Below are 19,940 nucleotides of genomic sequence, written 5' to 3' on the forward strand. Positions count from 1 at the left end.
GGTCGTCTTATACGCCGAGTATAATATCTCCTAGGTAACCTAAGTATAAGTATTACTGGTAGATGAAAATTAGGGGGGTCGTCTTATACGCCGGAAAATACGGTAAATAATAAATTAAAAAAATTTAAAGCGCCCCCCTGCGCTCAAACGCATACATAAGTTCCACACGCATACATAAATTTTATTCAAACTACACGTGAGGCATCACAGAGATCATCAGAGAGAGAGAGAGAGCAATAATTCTAGCACCAGATCTCCTGTGTAACTCTACACTGGTAACCTGTAAAAGCTTTTAAAGCATTGCTTTTGGAGATTTTCTTTTTAGGTAGGTTGACACCAATCCACAGGTGTACGCAATTTTAAAGCATGACATGTTAGGTATGTATTTAGTCTGCATAACATCATCTTTTATGTTTTACCAAAAATGGGCATTATATAGTGTTAGTGTACACTAAAATTAAAAAGTGTATTTTTTCCAAACAGGAGCGTTTAAAAAAAAAACGCTGTGCAAAAATGTGACAAATTGCAAAACTCAGCATTTTATTTTTTCAGATCCTCTGCTAATATATATATATATATTTGTGGGTTCCAAGTGATTTTCCACAAAAAAAAAAAAATATATATATGATTTTTACATATTAGGAGAGAAACGTCAGAATTGGCCTGTGTGGAATTTTGTTAATAGACAGCTACAGCCTATCACAAATTCTATTTGGGAACAAGGCACAGACCGAGAATCTGCAGAAGTGCAGAAATTATAGTACAAAGGTGAGCTATGTATGCATTCCAAATCTCTTCCTCACAGAACAGTTCCTCAGAAAATGTAAAATAAAACTATGTTTCTCCTGAAATGAGCGCTGTGGAAAAACCAATTACTCACCATCTTCCACAACATTCTGTTTTTTACATTTCTCACTGCCACTTGTCTTAGTTTCTACATTTAGGGATGATGGAGGGTCACGAGGAGTACTTTTTGGTGCCTTTGATGAAACTGTAAAAAAATTAAGGATTAGCAGCAAAACCACTGCAATGTATGCTTGTAAAAAAGCAAACTTCTATTAAATGTTTCAGTCAAACTGATGATCAAATAAGATAACTGGTTCTTAACCCTTTCACTGGCAGCACCATTTTTGTACATATGTTAAAAAAAAAAAAAAGAGAAAAAGTTTAAAACTCCCCAAAACTATATATTTTCTGAAAGCATAGACCATGGACAAGAAAAGGTGGTAGTTCAAATTTTTCATGTAACACAATACTGGTGCAATGGTTTATTAAGCACTAAAATTTCAGTAAAAAAAATATAAAACATTGATTTTCATGCACAGAGATGCAACATTTTACCCATTTTTTTGGGTATATATAAAGGAGGATATTACTCCAAGTAAATAGATACCAAACATCAAGCTTTATAATTGTGTGCGTCTGTGAAATGACAATGAGCTTGACACTTGAAAAGCCTTACAGTTCATCAGTCTAGAGTTAAGGCTCCTACACACTATAAAAAAAAAAAAAAAAAAAAAAAAAAAAAAACATTTCGTACCATTTTCGTATAGGGTGTACACAATTTTCTACAGCTGATCCCAACCTTCTGAAGGGACAAGCTCCAAAGTGATCTCTCGTACGGGAAAGACTGTGCATGATCAGAAACAAACAAATAAAAGCCTTTGTCCCACTAGAATTTTCATACAAATTTTTTTTCATCGTTCCGATTTGCTGTGAAACAACGAGGAAAAATCAGACGATCGTTCGTCCGATTTTCTTATACTGTGTACCCCACTTTAACTGTGAATAAGGGCACTATTTTTTTTTGCTCACTCTTGTGTGCACAGCAACATCTAACATGTGTAGCACAATCAAAGTTTTTGTACAAAAGCAACCTGCTGTGTGCACTTGCATACATATGCGCATGTACATGGGAAACGGATAGGCTCGAGATTTTGAGGATTTCGTTTTTGCTAGGATGCATCTTTAATTTTTTACACTTTCACTTAACTTTCCAGCAATCACACGGGGGACCAATAGCGCCCAATTTGATAGCATTTTTACTATTTTTTTGTGACTTGGAACAGAAAGTTGTCTTGTCCCTCTGGTGAATAGGGACAAGTTAGCTGTAGGCAAACCATGGACATAGGGGAATCAACCATTGCACCACAAACTGCAGGCACAAAATGTGAGCCCATCATTAGAAGGTAAGGCATAGAAACACCACATGGAATATACCAACACTAAAATCTAGTTAAAATAAAAACATTTTTAAAGTGTAAAACATCTATAATTAGCAGCCAGAGCTACGATTTTTTTTTCTAAAATCCTTAATGGGGATATTAAAAAAAAACAGCCTAAATTCTAATTTTTGTTCAAGCTCCAAAATCAACATGGCTTTGCTCATATCTGCCCAATACTTACCACAAGCAAACAGATCATAAAGCTCCTGGAAGTCTGGGTCAAGTTCAGTCTGAACCAAGATATCATGTATAGCTTCCTCACTCATATGAATCTCTCCTGCCTGTTGGGAAATGACCTACAAAATTAAGAAATACCCTCTCACCTCTTAAAAGACACCTTATAACATATCACATATAAAAACAATAGTAAAAATCCAAAGACTGATTTACATGTTAAGTTCAGCCACAGGCGATACTTCATTTACAGTGTTGTACGGTGGGACAATCTGATCTCCTACAGCCTCTTTGTAGATATACACTACAGCGATGACTGCAGAGCCTTATTAACCTCCTCCCACTCGGCCACTGCACTAATAAAGCCGGGTGGAAGCTTCCTCCTCCTGAGTGGACATTCCCGAACGTCCTTCAGAAGGAGCGAGATCGCGCAGCTGCGCGATTCCGGTGTGCCTGCGTCCTCCCGCTTGGCAGGAGGGCTCTGTGATTGGCCCTCCTGATCACATGATGGCTGTGTCCAATCACAGCCATCAAGTAATGTAAACACAGCCGTTGTAATGGCGATCGGCTCTGCTTCACCTCACACAGAGCCTGTCTGTGCTGCTAGCCAGGGATCAGTGAGTTTATAGCACTTTTAATGCTTTTTACACACTGATCACCCAGCTAGTGTCAAACACAGTGAAAAAACACCTGCCACACATATGTCCCAGTGATCATCTGCCACATCTTTCCATATAGTGAACAAATGGGGAATGTATTGCTCGACAGAAATATATAAAATAAATACAAACATGTGAACCATATAAACCATATAAGATGATTCGTGCAATAAAGTCTCTGGTGTCCAAAGCAATTAGATAATTGACAGCCAATATGGAAGACACAGACTTGATAGGGTGGTTTCCTTAGCAAAGCCTTCACCTTCACACGATCACCCAGTGGAATAACTATATGAGCCGCTTACCAGATTTAATGGACCCCTTGATTATAGGGGGTCAAATGCGCTGTGTACTCCAGTAAGGAACTCTAATGCATCTTGCTCCCATAAGTAGAGGTCATCACAGCCAGAGTCAGTGCCATAATCAGAAAGCCAAGCCATATGCAGGGATGAAAAAATAGTCTCATGGTGCAGTATCTCTTATCAATCAAGCATTTATTTAAGACAAATTGCACTTACTAGACAAAAAGCAGATAAAAGCCTTCAATAAAATCGTTTGCTGGGGATGGGAGACGCCGCTCCACGCTGCGCTCCTCAGACCTCAGACCCGGATGTGTATGGTCTCACATTCCCGACGTTTCGTCAGTCAAGGCTGACATCATCAGGGGATCAATCACCTGATGAAAAACGTCGGGAACGTGAGACCATACACATCCGGGTCTGAGGAGCGCAGCGTGGAGCGGCGTCTCCCATCCCCAGCAAACGATTTTATTGAAGGCTTTTATCTGCTTTTTGTCTAGTAAGTGCAATTTGTCTTAAATAAATGCTTGATTGATAAGAGATACTGCACCATGAGACTATTTTTTCATCCCTGCATGTGGCTTGGCTTTCTGATTATGGCACTGACTCTGGCTGTGATGACCTCTACTTATGGGAGCAAGATGCATTAGAGTTCCTTACTGGAGTACACAGCGCATTTGACCACCTATAATCAAGGGGTCCATTAAATCTGGTAAGCGGCTCATATAGTTATTCCACTGGGTGATCGTGTGAAGGTGAAGGCTTTGCTAAGGAAACCACCCTATCAAGTCTGTGTCTTCCATGTTGGCTGTCAATTATCTAATTGCTTTGGACACCAGAGACTTTATTGCACGAATCATCCTATATGGTTCACATGTTTGTATTTATTTTATATATTTCTGTCGAGCAATACATTCCCCATTGGTTCACTATTTATCACGATTCCACGTTTGTGTAGCAGCTGACAGCGTGGGAGAAATCCCACTTTATCACTTTATATTCAAATTTATATATAAATTTATTTATATTAATAATTTTTTCACACCATTTGCGCAGTTTTTTTTACCCCTTTTCTCACATCTTTCCATATGGCTAAATATCATCCAGGGCCTTTAAAAATGTGATAGGTAGTCAGGAAATGAAATGTGTAATTTATGACTTTAGAACACCTCTCGTTGCTACTTGAATGCTGGCCTCTGTATGTGGCTAGGCAGTGTAAGTCTCACACGTGGTATCGCCATACTCAGGAGGAGTAGCAGAATGTATTTTGGGATGTAATGTTTGCTATGTACATGCTATGTGTTAGAAATCTCTTATAAATTGACAACTTTGTGTGAAAAAAAAAAAAATAAGTTTTCATTTTCTTTCCACATTTTTCAAAAAGTTGTGGAAAAAAAATCACATGTTCAAAAGACTAACAATGCCTCGTAGAATACACATTGGGCTGTTTTCTTTCCAAAATGGGGTCATTTTGTGGGTAATTCCATTGTCCTGGTGCTCCAGGGCCTTCAAAAATGTGATAGGTACTCGGGAAATGAAATGTGTAATTTATGCCTTTAGAACGCCTGACAGTGCTAATTGAATGTTGGGCCCGGTATGTGGCCAAGCTGTAGAAATGTCTCACACATGTGGTACTGCCATACTCAGGAGAAATAGTAGACAATAAGTTGGGGTGAAATTGCAAGTTTATCTATGCCACGTGTAAGAATATGACAATTTTGAATGGAAAAAAACATCTTCATTACCCAAACTGTTGTGGGCAAAACACTCACTATTCCTCTTATTAAATACTTCGGACTGCCATATTTACATAAAGGGGTAATTTGGGTGTATTTGTACTGTCTTGACATTTTAGGGCCTCAAGAAATGAGATAGGTAGTCAGTATATCAGGATTGATCAATTTTCAATGATATGTAGCCTAGGTTGTAGACTCAAAAAATATTTTCACATAAACCTTTTATCATACACTTATCAGGATTTTTTTTTACCAAAGACATGTAGCATAAAACATTCGGACCTAAATTTATGACGAAATTAGATTTTATTGGATTTCCTTTGAAACAGAAAGTAGAAAATATTTTTTTTCAAAATTTTCGCTTTTTTTTTACAAAAAAAAAAAAAAAAAAAACAACACAGTAGTAAATAAATACCACGAAAAGAAAGCTCTATTTGTTTGAACAAAATGATTCGAATTTAATTTGAGTACAGTGTAGCATGACTAATTGTCATTCAAAGTGCAAGAGCCCTGAAAGCTGAAAATTGGTCTGAGAAGGAAGGGGGTGAAAGTGCCCAGTATTGAGGTGGTTAAAAATCAGTAAACAGTGGACCATTAATCTACTGGAACCCATGTAGGTGACAACACAGGAGTAAAATTAGAAGAGAGGTACCGGACACTATCACTTTAAAAAAGGAAGTTCCTGAACAAGAAGCTTCATCAGGGCAAGATCACCAGTTATTTCAATGGAAGCTGCAGATCTAAAAATTGTTGAAAATTTGTTTTTTGTTTTTTTAAATTGAACATGGTAAAGCTAATATGAGCTTTTAGTTATTGGGTTTACATATTAAAGTCAAAAAATGGCTTCTAATACATTTCCCCACCACAGTGTGCAGTGCTTCTCTCAAAATATCAGGCATTCCCTTAACAAAAACCATTTCCACTCCTGTTGCATTCTCCCGAAAATAAAAGGAGTTAAAAAGCCTCCAGGGAGGATGGAGGAGCCTCTTATGACTGCCATTTTATTCCAAAAGTGGAAAGGGCAACTCCACTTTCGCTGGGGGGAAAAAAAAAAAAAGATAGCAAATAAAAAAAAAATAATAATAAAAAAGTGTATACAATTGGCACACAAATCATATTGTAATTGAATGTTATCAAAAAAGACCTTTCCTTTTCAATCTGCAGCTCTGTAATTTTCTTTAAAATATATGGCAACCTGGAGACATTGTGTACACAGATGGCGTACAGAACGCCGCCCAGAAAGGTCTGCTCCAAGATATACCGTATTTTCACGACTATAAGGCGCACCGGATTATAAGGCGCAGTAGCAGTGAATGGTAAATTTTCAAACTATTTTCATATATAAGGCGCACCGGATTATAAGGCGCACTTTTTTTTTTTTGGAACATTGATCCGTGCGAGGTTTACTGGCAGGTGCTCATCGCGAACCCTTGGATGACAGTTCTGGCGGATACTTTATGCCAGGCATCCACTATCCACTGGCACACAGTGGCATAACTGGCCCGGCGTTGCCTCCCGGTCTTTGTGAAGGAGTGCTCTCCTTCCATCATCCAGTTTTCCCACGTGATTCGCAGTTTCGCCTTGAAGGAACGATTGACACTTATGTCCAGTGGTTGCACCCCTTTGGTCAAACCATCCAGTTAACGGTAAATTTTCAAACTATTTTCATATATAAGGCGCACCGGATTATAAGGCGCACTGCCAGTTTTTGATCAAATTTTAGGATTTTCAGTGCGCCTTATAGTCCGGAAAATACGGTAAGTTAGATTTTTGGCATTCCCTGTAACAAAAATATCATTTTTGGTGATCTACTTCTAAAGGAAAATCACGAGATGCTAACCCTGCCACTTTATCAGAGCCTTGCAAGTGCAGCAGTTAATTGATAATTATATAATCACCCCCATGCACATTCATTTGCACATGGACACAGACAATCTGTTATTTCTTCAGAATAAAAAAATATCAGGAAATGGGCAACAAAGTTCGTTAAAATCTTTGCAATGTACATGGATTACCGTGATAGAAACATTTTTTTCTTGACAAAAGTGGAGTTGCCCAATAGTGAAACACTGCTGCCCCTTTTAGCAAACAGAGGTCAAACAATATCAGTGGTAAAAAAAAAAAAAACAGTGTAAACACGTAAAAAATACATTTTTATTAAAATATTGTTAAAACAAAAAAGAGCCATTGAAAGCTTGAAATGTTCCAATGGAAAGGAGGAAGTGTTTTAAATAGAACTATTTATCACTTTCACAAAACCTGTGTGCAAACTGCTGTTGCATACCGGGTTAAGACTTGACCGCCCCCCCCCCCCCCCCCACCCCAATATATCAGCTTTGGACAGAGCCACCATATAATAATAATAAAAAAAAAATTTCATTAAACTATATTTCTCAGAGCCACAGACTACATTATATATATATATATATATATATACACACACACACACACACACCAAAATGCCTTTGCAAACCCATGGTGACCATCACCGGGCTCCACATAATTTTTGCAGAGAACAAAGCTGTGGGAGGGACCCAGCAGGACCCACCAACTACAGGTTGCAAGCAGAAAACTACAGGAGGTGGCAATTAAAAGACCAATTACCCTGCACAAGGAGACAGGGTAGCAGTAAGACTGGTCTTTATTTCAGAAAGCTCCTGCACAGAAGCAAAGCTTAATGCTGAGTTACTGCACAGTTCTTCCAAGAAATATACAAAAACACACCGATGTGTAATGATTATTTTTTATCCTAGAGTCCTGCATTATTAAACACAATTATTACCTGGAGGCCAAGGATTTCATCAATAGAAGCATCTTGATCAGCAGCTGTGCCATCACATTGTTTTGAGGTTTGTGCTGCAGAATCACTTTGATAAACAAAGCAAAAATAGGTATTTAAGAACATGCACAAGTAAAAACATACCGGTAGGTTTCTTTACCAAACTCTACAAACCTTTGTTGCTTCCTTACACATGTGCTCAGGGTGAAACAATAGGTTTTCATGCAATCAAAGCAGTGACACTGTTAAAGTGTTACTAAACCCAGGACCCCGCATTCACTATATCTGGTCTCCCACAGTACACAGAACATTGAAATGCAGTTATTTTAGTAAATATAAACTGCTAAATACCTTTTATCATCAGCAGTATATAGCAGTCTTGTGACTTCTATGAGTGTCTGGTGAAAGCTTGTAGGAGTTTTCATTCTTCTCTGACTATCCTATGAGGCTGCATGACCCCTGACCCTCTGTATGGACAGTGCTGAATGGCCTTGTGCCGATCACATGCACCCTCCCAAGAAAAGAAAAAAAACCTCTCTAGCAATACACACTAAACTAAGCATATGCAGAGTGCCCCCAAGGCTCTGTTCTATCACAAGCCTGCTTTACTGCATATACAGACTGATTTTATTGTAACACTTAAACACTATTGTCACTAAGGACTCTGCCAAGGTCACTATCTTCACATGTATTGCTCAAAATGTCTGGTCTCATGTATTCATATTACCAACAGATACAAAACATCAATATGCTAGTATCTTAGTATATTTTATATATTCCTTATAGCACATACACTGCTCTTAGAAAATACACTCAAGTATGACCATTCACTGATAACTGCAAGTAAACATGTTGAATACAGCTTACCTTGCAAGGATCTTGTTAATGTTCTCTGCTAACTTCTCTTGAAGACATTTGTTACTCAAGATCTTTTCCCGGGCATTTTCTATAACAAGTTGCTAAAATAAAAAAAAAGTGATTGTAGTGTTTTATTGCAACTATACTGCAATCTAGTTATTATTATTCCCATTATTAGTATCGACATACAAACACACACCTTCAATACCTATGTACTTACTGGAAAGTCATCATCAATTAGGCCTTGAATAGAATCAATATCTAAAGAGGTTTCTTTTTCCGTTGCCGAGTTGCTTATAGGTGCCACTCTTCTCCTCCTCTGAGTGTCTCTGCAACAGTACAATCAATCAGTTGATTATTAAACAAATGTGAAAAGTAATACAATAATATGCACATATTGTAAACTGAAAATCAACTCACGGTTTGCGTCTCATTGGAGATGAAGTAGCTGTAGCTGACAGCTTTTTTTGAGCTGAAGCTACAGAAACAGCCTGAGGAGTTTCTACAACTAAATAAAAATAGCAAATGTCAGTTAAAAAAAAAAAATACCAAACACCTAAATCAGAATGCCCTCCACTGTAACCAAACACAGACTCATTTTGATGGCCATGCTAAATAAGCGAGGACTTCATCTGGGGGCCATGTGCCCAAATCTTGTAAACCATCATATTCAGTCTTTAGTTCAGTTTCAGAAGAGGTCTAAGGGAAGCATACAGGAGTTTTTCAATGGTCATCATCATAATAAAAATTTAAGTCATCCTTGAGAGAAATACTGCCACTGCTGACATCCATCTGAAAATAATAGTGCCTGTATTTAATAATTTAAATCACTGACCCACAATAAGAATGCCATTTAGGAAAGTGAAAGTCAGCTGTTCTTATCTGCAAACTTCTGGTCAGTGACTCAAATTGAGGCAAAATGTTTGGCATAGCAGCCAGGCAACTAGAATTGCCAGAATGAGGTCAGCAATAGCATTGCCCATGTTTCTCTCATGACAGGTATCCTTTAAAGGAAAGCTGCAGTGTACCTTCAGTGAGACAATATTAACAAAATAATCATATTAAATATTTGTGCAGCCACTACATATGTAATGAGCAAATATGGCTTCCCCATCTACCTATATAAAATAAGGTTTTCAACTCAAATTTGAAATACAGAAGTTGCCAGAGGTGGAGTAAACACCCCCCAGGAGAAGTATGCAGATGAGGAAAATCAGAAGTCTTTGTCAGCACATTTCTTCTGGGTCAGAGAACAGATACAATTCACTTTTAACAGGACAACGGTAATGATTTTTATATTAAAAGAAAGGTCATTTACTAACCAAGCTTTAAATGAGGCCTGCCCACAGCCTTTAAGCTGCAAACAGTTTGGAATAAATAGCAGTGTAAACAACTATCCATTTCCTAGCAGTGATGTGACCCAGCTCTGGGTCCTGGGATGTTGGTGGTAGGAGACAAAAGCATTGACGCCGGTGAGGTGATGTCACTGCTCTAGAAACTCAGCATTGTCATCGGCTATTGTCAAGCCGCTTAGGGCTTGGAGCTGTGCAGTCACATGACTGCCTGTAAAATCCATTTCTTGGAGATTACTATAGGACCCGTCATATTCATGACTACTTAGGTATTGCTGTCACCTTTATGTGAAAGGACACTGGCCAAAAATGCAGGATTTACCGGTCCAGGAATAGCCCTTCCAGCTCAGTTAACCCTCAGTTTTGTATCAAGCAATGGGATGGGGGGCGTTCCGTGTGCCCTGTGATGTACGCCAAGAAATTATTTTTATCAGGAAACCATAATATTGTTTTCTTAACGTGGTTCTAAAGTCATTAAAGTGGCATTAAAGCGTTTGTTACCACAACATTTCATACTCCCGGTATGTGCCTGCTGTACCATGTACTTGTCTGAAAAAGTATCCTCTTCGATTTGTTTTGCTTCCTGTGTGTGAAATCCCTGGTGTTCCCGCCAGTCACTCTGCATTCCTATTAAAAACAGACCACACTAAGCAGGAGAACACACCATGGTCAGTTCTCTAGCTATGCTGGGAACTCAGCCTGTTGTCCTCCAATGATCAGACTCCACTACCCCCCCCCCCCCCCTGAAAGCCATTCATTGGGAAGCTCAGTGTTGTGTACTGCTGTTTCTCTCTTGGTCAGGGATACAGTCATTCGATCCAATCTGAGACAACTCAGATTGAAATGATAGAAAAACTCAACACTTTTGTTTTTCCCCCCATTTTTCATGACCTGAACTCAAAGATCTAAAGACTTTTTCCATCTATATTTCAAATATTGTTCACAAATCTGTTTAAATCTGTGTTAGTGAGCACTTCTCCTTTGCCAAGATAATCCATCCACCTCACAGGTGTGGCATATCAAGATGCTGGCTAGACAGCATGATTATTGCATAGGCGTGCCTTAGGCTGGCCACAATAAAAGGCCACTCTAAAATGTGCAGTTTTATCTGTATGGGGGGGGGGGGGGTCCAAAAACAAGTCAGTATCTGGTGTGACCACCATTTGCCTCACTCAGTGCAACACATCTCCTTCGCATAGAGTTGATCAGGTTGTCGATTGTGGCCTGTGGAGTGTTGGTCTACTCCTTCAATATCTGTGCGAAGTTGCTGGATATTGGCAGAACCTGGCACACGCTGTGGTATATGCCTATCCAGAGCATCCCAAACATGCTCAATGAGTGATATATACGTTGAGTATGCTGGCCATGCAAGAACTGGGATGTTCTCAGCTTCCAGGAATTGTGTACAGATCCTTGCAACATGGGGCGGTGCATTATCATGCTGCAACATGAGGTGATGGTCGTGGATGAATGGCAAAACAATGGGCCTCAGGATCTCGTCACAGTATCTCTGTACAATCAAAATGATATCAATAAAAATGCACCTGTGTTTGTTGTTCATAACATACGCCTGCCCATACCATAACCCCACCATGGGCCACTCTATCCACAAGGTTGACATCAGCAAACCGCTCACCCACACGACACCATACACGCTGTCTCCCATCTCCGCTGTACAGTGAAAACCGGGATTCATCCGTCAACAGAACACCTCTCCAAAGTTACAGACGCCATAGAATGAGAGCGTTTGCCCACTTAAGCCGGTTACGATGACGAACTGTAATCAGGTCAAGACCCCGATGAGAACGGCGAGCATGCAGATGAGCTTAGATGTGGTGGTTGGGTTAATGGGGCTGGTCTGAATGAACCTTATAATAAAAAGTTGTATGTAATGTGTGTGAGATGATCAAAAAAACAAAAATGAAAAATATATTGCCTAATAAAAGTGCTGGTGCTACAATATCTCTATTCTTAGTTAGCCACAAAATTTTTTTTTAAAACCCGTGTAGATATAAATAATAATAATAAATAAATATAATAATGAATATAAATAAATTTGTGTATGATACTGAAATACAAAGTGACAATTGCTCTTAGTTAAATACCATCCACCTTACAGTGACTAGTGCATATCATAGTGCTACAAAATTAATACACTATTGCAGGGATTCCCAAAATACGGCCCTCCAGCTGTTGCAGAACTACACATCCCATGAGTCATTGTAAAACTCTGACATTCACATACATGACTAGGCATCATGGGAATTGAAGTTCCTGAACAACTGGAGGGCCGTAGTTTGGGAATCCCTGGACTATTCAATTGTTACAAACAATTAATTAATTGGATCCAAATGTGCAATGTGCGTCAAACAAAGATCTCAGATTTTATCACTAGAGGGAGTGCCTCCTTTGGGTATGCACCCCTATGCAAAATGCTGTATATGTTAATTGATCCACAAATGAAATATATAAGTGCAAAAAATGTAAGTGACAAGTGCTTATAAAATTCCTTCAGTCTTAAAATGACAAAATATCTAACAGTTGTAATTCAGCCCTAAAATGTTTTTTTAAAGGCAAAATTCAGTCTGTGAAGATTTTTCTAAGTTACTATTAGTACAAAGTGACCAGTGCTCTTCAAGGGACACTCCGTGCTCAAAAACTGCGCTCTCCCCGATGGTATTGCACTCACCACAAAGCAGTCCCCTTATTGGAGTATACAACCTTTTTTAATACATACACACATACTGGTACACTATGGGCTGTCGATTCTATCTTTCTATGTCAACCCAATGAGAGTACACAAAGAGGGGGAGACCTGGACACCAGAGTTGCTGAAAGGCCGTATACCACAATAAGGGGACTGCTTTGTGGTGAGTGCAATACCATTGGGTGAGAGCACAGTATTTGAGCAGTGGAAACCACTGAGTGTCCCTTGAAGAGCACCGGTCACTTTGTACTAATAGTAACTTAGAAGAATCTTCACAGACTGAATTTTGTCTTTAAAAAAAACATTTTAGGACTGAATTACAACTGTTATATATTTTGTCATTTTAAGACTGGAGGAATTTTAAAAGTACTTGTAACTTACATTTTTTGCACTTATATCTTTCATTTGTGGATCAATTAACATATACAGCATTTTGCATAGGGGTGCATACCCAAAGGAGGCACTCCCTCTAGTGGTAAAATCTGAGATCTTTGTTTGAAGCACATTGCACATTTGGATTTTCATTTATCTAATTAATGAATTGTTTGTAACAATTGAATAGTCTATTAATTTTGTAGCACTGTGATATGCACTAGTCACTAAGGTGGATGGAATTTAATGAAGTGCAATTGTCGCTTTGCATTTCAGTATCATTATACACAGATTTATTTATATTCATTATATTTATTATTATTATCTATATCTACACAGGTTTTAAAACAATTTTCTGTGGCGAAGAATAGAGATATTGTAGCACCAGCACTTTTATTAGGAAATATATATACAGTAATCCCCCGCTACATCGCGGTTCAGTTTTTGCGGTCCCGGTAATTCGCGGGTTTTTTTGTAATGTTATTTTACTATATAAATCATTAAAAATGAAAGATTTTTGTGTTTTTCATAGCTCTTGCTCTGTCTCTCAGTATCTTTTGTGTGTTTAAATGAGTTTCTATTGTTTTAAAAGTGTGTTTAAAGACCTTAAAATGCTTCTACACGTACAGTGACAGTAAAAAAATCATTCCTACAATGCATTTTAATAGGGTTTTTCTATTTCGCGGAATTTCACTTTTCGCGGCTGGGTCCGGAACGTAACCCCCGCAATGGAGGGGGGTTTACTGTATATTTTTTTTTTGATCATCTCACGCACATTACATACAACTTTTTATTATAAGGTTCATTCAGACCAGTGCAATTAACCCAACCACCACATCTATTGTCACCACTTCCTCTAGGATTCTCAGAGTAAGGTATCGGCGAACGCTGAGGACTTGCTTTTCTCCCTAACTAATCCTCTGATCTCAGTCCCGAACCTTCTGTGTGAGTTTGACATTTACGGTAGGCTCTCCAATCTGAAAATCAACTTTACCAAGTCGGAAGCCATGGGAATTAAAATTACCACCTAGGCTTTTACGGCATCTGAAAGCCACTCTTCCGTTTCGGTGGACAGACACGGCTCTCAAATACTTGGGTACGTTCATCTCTCCTGATCTTTCCGCGACCTACGCGGTCAAGATCCCACCTCTGTTGACATAAATACGCATGCTCCTTGAGGAGCATCAGGGGCTGCATTCCTGGTTTGGGAGGTGCAACCTTTTGAAGATGTGCATACTCCCAAAGTTCCTTAATCTGTTTCAGGTGTCGCCCATTACGATCCCCTCTGTTATCTTTAAAAGGGTACACTCGTTATTCACTAGCTTTGTTTGGTCGAAAATGAAACCGCGTATCCCCCGCGCTCAACTCTTTTTACCAAAAAGTTCAGGGGGCCTAGCCCTTCTTGATGTTCTGAATTATTACCAAGCGTCTCATTTGAATAGATTGATAGATTGGCGACATTCTCGCAACAAATTATGGGAGCGCATTGAGCAACTGCAATCTGATGTACTCTTGGGCGGAGCACCGTTTCCGCCCCCTTTCTCTAGACCTTCTGCAACACCCTACTATTGGAACCACGTTACGTGTTGCAGCTTAAATTCTGAAACAGTCCCTTTTGACTACAACTGACGCCCCCTTATTCTCAATCATTGGTAACCCTGCCTTTCCCCTCCGGCCTGGCAGATAGATCGTTGCGGGATCTGAGGGTAAGGGGATATTTTCAGGCCTCCCATTTTGAGCTTGGAACCCGCTGGCCCACGCTCGAGAAATTTACTGATCCGCTGGTTCCTTTTCGACTCGCTTTCTGGAACACTGTTCAATTAAACCACTTTCTGCCTTCTTTGCCAGCTCCGCGGACTGTTGGTAGAGGAGTATTGCTCAGGTCGGGACACCCTGCCATGACCATTATCCAAGGTGTATGGCCTACGGACACTCCCGTTTGAGAACGGCCACCTGCCCTGTCTGGGGAAGTGGGAGAGGGATCTGAATTCACGCACAAAAACTGGAACAATGCATATACACACTTGCACTGAAAGCTCCCTCTTGTACTAAGATACAGGAGACTAAATTATAAGATCCTCACAAGACGGTATCGTGTCCCCCATCTACTACACAAATTCTTCCCGCACACTTCTGATCGCTGCTGGAGATGCCAGGGGGAGCCAGGGACGTTACTGCATGTTTTCTGGTTCTGCCCGAAGCTGTCCTGTTATTGGGGAGCAGGTCGGGATCTAGCTCAAGAGTTCACCGACTATGTGATCCCTAATGATCCTTTTTTCTTGCTGCATGTATCCAATATCCCCTTGAAAAAAAAAATATATATATATATATATAAAAAAAGAAAATGCATCTTGTTTTATATATTAAATGCGGCCAAATCCTGTCATACAACTGTTTTGGAAAACGTAGTCCTCTCCGACCATTAGCAACTGTATTCGCAAAATTGAAGACATCAACACCACAGGGAAAAATAGGATAGGACTTGGAGTCTCTCTTTGTCCTTTCTGACAGAGGACAAAATTTGCTAAGTCCCGAGACGCCTAGAGTCTAATGTTAGCCCATGACTGTGGGAGTTTGGATTTCTGGTAAACCTAGTACACGAACCCGCACCTACACTCCCCACCCCCCCTTTTATCCCCTCTTCCTCCTATACTTCTTGCCTGCCTTGTCTCTCTAGCTCTACATTTTTCTATTCGTTCACACTCTTCCTAAAATGAGGATGAAGTGGATGCTGCTGTTACTGAAGCAACTGCACTTTATTGCTTGTGGTCTTTCTATGCCTTGGAGATTTCTATCTCCACTTTAACTGTTGTTCTACAGTTATGTGTTGACCATGCTGTGATCTATGCTATACAGAATTGCTTCAGACATGCTCCTGTTTATTTCTGTTGTTACCACATGTTGTCTCTATGTGTTGTAATTATCTACTCCGGTTCATCCGTCTTTGAATAAATAAAATATTTTCAAAAAAAGAAGATGAAGAGCTGTGTCCGTCAAAGAGAAACAAAAGAGAAAACCCCATTTCTTGTAGAATCCCTCCCCAATAGAGTACTGCTGAATGAATCACTTTAGCAGTTAAACACACAGCTTCATCGGACACCTCATTATCCTGCAAAAACATGGGGAGAGGACATATTTTCATTACAGGAGTTCCAAACCAGTGAGAATTCTGAGGGCTGATTTCACACACCAGCAATGGACTCAAAGGAACTGGGCGATTGTGCCCTTGAGAAAAAAGCAGATAGAGGCAGGGGTTCAGAGCTTATCTGACCCTTAAGAGAATCATTGGAGGGCAAACTGTGCAGGGGGTATTCCCTACCAGAATGAGGGAGCCCACCACAACATCCTTCCCTCACCTCTCTGCTTCTACAAAGCCATGGCTTGCTGAGGGTTAAAAGACCTATTGTACTCTATAAGGGAGCAGCCACCCACCTGAGAGGAGTATAAGCCTGAACACCCAAGTGACAAGTCACAAAACATACAAATGTCCCAATACTTGCTGTGCCCAGTCGCTTAACGCTGTAGTAATTGTGCAAAAGCTGAGGGTGAGCGCAGCTGAACTCCCGGAGTGGTTTCTGCTCAGTAGTAGACCAGCAGTAGCAGTGCCGGAATGCCCTTTTGCAGTGTAGTGCTCCACATAGCAAAAAGGGGATCTGCTGCCTCTGTGTGACAGCAGTACAGGGAGAGTTTTCGCCCTCACGAGACATTTAACGTGCAGGCCTGCCCCCGTCCTGTGGGGATGACTGTGAAAAACCAAAATAAGGCGCTGGGGGTGTCCCTGCCGGGGACAGACGTGCTGAGGACGGACCGGCCCGGGGGACCTTCAGTGCCAGAGCCTGGGATGTGGCTCAGTTCTGTGAGCGTTTTATACAGCCTATTGGGGCATGATTTGAATGGATTCGACAGCTATCTCAGCAACCTTTAGCCACATTGGATGCGAGAGGGTAATGGATGCCATGCTCTGATTGTGGGAACGATCTCAGTTGTCATTACATCAGTACCTGCTGGATAGGACACAAGGCGTTTTTATATCTGATTTCCGGCGAGTGCATTGGTAGGCTGGGGGGGGGGGGGGCACCTTCTGAGCTTATTTTCTTTCATTACAGACACATTGGTGGCTATTTCATTTGAGGTGAATGCAAAACCAGTGCATCCCCTTCTCTTTACGTTTGGTGACTGCGTGACACGTTTTTTTTTTATGGATTTACACTTCATCCACTGGATCATAGCAATATGGACTCATCTTATTATAGCCTGATTCGTAGCTACTGTTCACATTTAATAACCATTTGTATAGCACGTACCTGGATATTGATTGCCTTTACTGTTTTTTTCATTTGAGATCACATATTAAGCGCTGCACTTTTTATTTACATGTCTTTCTGAAGGTTATATATTCACCTTTTGGTGCCAGCTGCTGTTATATTTAAAATTTCACCAACGCTCACTTTCACACGTCTAGGATTTTCCTGTACCATCTGTCACTTTTTTAAAAGAGCCTGGCTGTGCGGGGCTACACCAAGGCCGCATCATTCATTCACAGAGTTCTGTGAATGAATGAACTACAAGTACCAACATCCTTTGCAGCTGTCAGCTTGTATCGCTCAATGAACTACCACAGTGCTGTTGAGTGCACTGGCAGTTCATTGGTTTTTCCTGTCAGTGTAAAACCCCCTGCCCGTACAATGTACAGTCAGACAGCTTACATTGACAGTCTGCAGGAGTTCTGCATGGCACCAGCGATCTGCTGACACCAAGAGAAAAAAGGTGAGAGGGGAGGGGGCTCAAACAGATTGATAGCCTCAGCTCTGTTCCTGTGTGCTGTGTGAAGGGAGACACTTCCCTCCAATCAGCTCTCCTCACTGAGCTCTGAAGAGTGTAATTTCAGCTCTCCTCCGCCTTTTTTCTGAACTCTCAGAGAAGCATAGAAATTCAGCACTTTGAAGAGATATACAGTGAAGACTGCAGATAGACAGGTACAACTTATTTAGAAAGATTTGTTTCATCCTTGTGTATCACCTGAGGATAATAATTTCACTGGGTATATGTAAGGGTTTAATACCACTTTAATAAAATTTTACAACACAGATTTAAAAAAATACTCACTGGTGGTGGTGGTGGTGGTAGGGTTAATGCTTGGCAAAGCAGATTGCCCAATGGTCGACATACTGCTGCCTGACTGTGAGATACCTGGGGGATTTATTGGGCACAGGATATATTGTGTAGCCAATACAGGTGTAGAGATCTGTTGGGCCACAGGATGTGACACTGATGAACCTGAAACAGCTGGAGAGGAGGTCAACATTTTCTGCTGCATTCGTTGATTAATCCCTTCTCTCGTGCGGGCTGTGGGAAAACAAAGTATGAAAATACTATAAAATGTAAAAAAATGATTATTAGTTGACTGGGAAGCAAGGTATAAAGTACTGAAGTTCTTATAATGAAGATGAACCTTGTACATTTCAAAGAGTCTTTGAAAGAAGTTTTTGTCTTACCGTAAAATCCTTTTCTCTGATGTGCTTTGATGGACACTGCTCCAGAATCTTCTTGACCATTGGGTTATGCTGCCCCCTACAGGAGTAGGACACTAGGCAGAAAAAAGCTTTACCACGCCTTTGGGGCAGTCTCAGTCTCCCACTTCCTGCCATAGGCACTCAGTTTAGTTGTAAGCAGTGTCAGAAGAAAAAATAACCCAACTCAATAGAGGGGTGGGTGCTGTGTCCATCAATGAACATCAGAGAAAAGGATTTTAAGGTAAGACAAAAATCCAATTTTCTCTTTCGTTCATCGACAGACAGCTCCAGAATCTTCTTGACCATTGGGATGTCCCAAAGCAGTGTCAAACATGAGGTGTGGGAAAAAACACAGCAGAAAATATTTCCCAAAAGGCAAAACCTAGCCAACCAGGTAACATGGAGTTCAACCAGGAACAACTGGAGCTCACCTGAAAAAAAACACATACACCCTCAAAGAGGACTAATCCTCTCAAACAGCGGCCTGCAAAATGTTGCGGCCAAAAGCAGCATCCGCAGATGCCAGCACATCTATTGTATAAAATTTTGTGAAAGTGTGCACAGACGACCAGATGGCCGCCTTGCCAACCCGCACCACTAACTCCTGGTGGCAGAAAGCGCAAAAGGCATTAAGCGACCGAGTAGAAAGCGATTTAACAGGTAACGGAGGAAACTTGACCCTTGATGGAATAGGCCTGCACCACCGCCCTTCTTGTCCATCTGGAAATGGTCACAGCAGGCGCGACCAAATAATTGCGAGGTCCATTCATAAGGACAAATAGTAAGGCTAATTTCCTCAACGACTCGGTTGCTGCAAGGTACACCCTGATTGCCCGACCCACATCCAGAGAGTGCAAGGCAATCTCCTTAAGATGTTCAGGCTTAGAACACAGGGAAGGCAACACAATGTCATTAATCAGATGGAAAGCAGAAACAACCTTGGGAAGGAACGACTAACAAGGGTTAAGCACCCCCTTACCTTACCTGGTGGTTCAGAGAGATGACAAGACAACGCTCCCAGCCCCAACACCCCACCCTGCATGTAGAAGTAATAGCCACCAAGAAGGCTACCTTCTAGGACAATGTAAGCAGAGGACCTCGCAAATATTTCCGAAAGGCGGGTACTGGAGAACTGACCGCACCAAATTGAGAGCCCACGGAGGCAACAGAGACCGTACTGGGGAGCTAAGTGGCAAACCCCCTGAATAAAGCTGCAAACCAAAGTAAGTGTAGCCAAAGGATGGCAAAAGAAACCTGGCCCTTGAC

The 19,940-nt window shown here is 40.7% G+C and overlaps 1 protein-coding gene across 2 annotated transcripts in view; it reads right to left on the reverse strand.

The window, feature by feature from the left end:
- The window catches only part of NPAT (nuclear protein, coactivator of histone transcription), a 126,193-nt gene that overhangs the window by 41,283 nt on the left and 64,970 nt on the right, over positions 1 to 19,940 (reverse strand). The window contains exons 6-12 of one of the 2 annotated variants that reach the window (XM_082248437.1): positions 18,268 to 18,507; positions 9,151 to 9,232; positions 8,951 to 9,059; positions 8,740 to 8,831; positions 7,876 to 7,960; positions 2,407 to 2,506; positions 881 to 991 (exon numbers count right to left, since the gene is read on the reverse strand). In XM_082248437.1, the coding sequence (XP_082104563.1) occupies positions 881 to 991; positions 2,407 to 2,506; positions 7,876 to 7,960; positions 8,740 to 8,831; positions 8,951 to 9,059; positions 9,151 to 9,232; positions 18,268 to 18,507 (819 nt within the window). Of the gene's footprint in view, positions 1 to 880; positions 992 to 2,406; positions 2,507 to 7,875; positions 7,961 to 8,739; positions 8,832 to 8,950; positions 9,060 to 9,150; positions 9,239 to 18,267; positions 18,508 to 19,940 lie in introns of both variants that reach the window. The other variant, XM_082248436.1, reaches the window with a different exon arrangement.

Source organism: Pelophylax lessonae (assembly GCF_965119305.1).
Source record: "Pelophylax lessonae genome assembly, chromosome: 2".
NCBI lineage: Eukaryota > Metazoa > Chordata > Amphibia > Anura > Ranidae > Pelophylax > Pelophylax lessonae.